This window comes from Mustela nigripes, chromosome 1 (assembly GCF_022355385.1).
Source record: "Mustela nigripes isolate SB6536 chromosome 1, MUSNIG.SB6536, whole genome shotgun sequence".
Classification (NCBI taxonomy): Eukaryota; Metazoa; Chordata; class Mammalia; order Carnivora; family Mustelidae; genus Mustela; species Mustela nigripes.
In genome coordinates, this window is record NC_081557.1 from 224,439,161 (window position 1) to 224,440,910 (window position 1,750).

General features: G+C 35.9%; 1 protein-coding gene across 1 annotated transcript; it reads left to right on the plus strand.

The window, feature by feature from the left end:
* The first annotated feature begins 399 nt into the window (after positions 1 to 399).
* On the plus strand, positions 400 to 858 carry LOC132015326 (large ribosomal subunit protein eL22-like 1). The gene has a single exon (XM_059395905.1). It carries the CDS (start codon positions 424 to 426, stop codon positions 790 to 792), a length of 369 nt encoding a protein of 122 aa, XP_059251888.1. The 5' UTR covers positions 400 to 423; the 3' UTR covers positions 793 to 858.
* The last annotated feature ends 892 nt before the right edge of the window (positions 859 to 1,750 follow it).

Below are 1,750 nucleotides of genomic sequence, written 5' to 3' on the forward strand. Positions count from 1 at the left end.
ATGTATACTGTCTCTATTGAGCACCAGTTATTCAGAGTGGGGAGATCATATATAATATGGAGACAGAGATAGCTATCCAGGTCACCACTCCCGGCAAAGGACCATCATCTTGGTTAGCCAAGACCAGTCTGCAGGTGCCCTTTACTCTACCTCCCATACTTGGTGAGGTCTTTATTAACCCCTTTAAGTTTCTGATGCACTTGCTTGCTTTGTTTGAAATAACAAAGGTTGGATGGTTAATTGTTTCATAGGAAGTCCCCTCAATTTGTCACTTTGCTAAAAAATTAAATAAATGAATCATCCCTGCTTTATCCCCTATTTGATATAATTAACTCTAATCTTCTGCATTTTCATTTTCTCCATGTTTAATTCCATCATTTAAAAGACACAAACACCTCTTTGATCGCCAGACCGCCTTTCAAGATGGCGCCGCAGAAAGACAAGAAACCTAAGAAGTCAACCTGGAAATTTAATTTGGACCTTACCCATCCAGTAGAAGATGGAATTTTTGATTCTGGAAATTTCGAACAGTTTCTACGGGAGAAGGTTAAAGTCAATGGAAAAACTGGAAATCTGGGGAATGTTGTTCACATTGAACGCTTCAAGAATAAAATCACAGTTGTTTCTGAGAAACAGTTCTCTAAAAGGTATTTGAAATATCTTACCAAGAAATACCTTAAGAAGAACAATCTTCGTGATTGGCTTCGTGTGGTTGCATCTGACAAGGAGACTTATGAACTTCGTTATTTCCAGATTAGTCAAGATGAAGATGGATCTGAGTCTGAAGACTAGGTGAATGAAGCTGCCCCTTACAGGGTTTTGCTTGTTAATAAAACGAAGGAAACAGCCAGAAATGGACTTTTAGTCTATTGGTGAATAAAAAGCATTATACCCTGTAAAAAAAAAAAAAAAAAAAAAGACACAAACAGAAGAGAACTCTTTTAAAATTAGTGGAATAATTCTGCTGCTCATGCTATTCTGTGAAAAGGCTGTTGAAAAAATACCATGACCTGATCTCAAACATTAAATGGTTTAGAAGTGAGACCTTCAAAATCAGATTGAAAGGATCACATTGAGAATTGTTTTTATCTTGGCTTATATACTTTCAGATGTGTCCTATCTCTCCAGCACAGCATTTTACTCTTGGAGAATATTAAGCATGGATTTCTAGTTAATTACTTAATACTATGGATAGCTTCAGTTTTATACTTCCAACTCATTGTTTCTGGCATTGAACAGTATCACAAATAAACTTCAATTTTACAGCAAATAATCTGACTATTGAGATAACCTGAAAAGTGCTTCAGTAATTGCCTCTATGCATACAAAGCTTGTCACTACCATGGAGGAAGAAGAAATTTCAGGGCATTTCAAGACACCCAAGTTGGAGGAAAGAGTCCTGATTGCCCTGGCTCATAAAATATAATTTGCAGAATCTGCTTGATCCAAAAATTGTAAGTGCCTTTTATATCCATAAGCTTTCTTCTTTCTGAGGGGCTACCACTCCCTGGTGGTAAGGTATTCATAGAGACATTACATATAGTAATTACAATAAAAATAGCACTCTAAATTTGCATAGCAGATTATAATTTACAAAGCAGTTTTGCATACTCATTATCTCATATGACTCTCTCTACAACCATTGAAAAAAGTGTTTTTGGCAGAGAGTGTTATGAGTTCTTAACACCCTATTTTCTTTTCCTCTTGGACAAATGCAAGATATTTTCTAGGTTTCTCTGGAGTTAGTTAT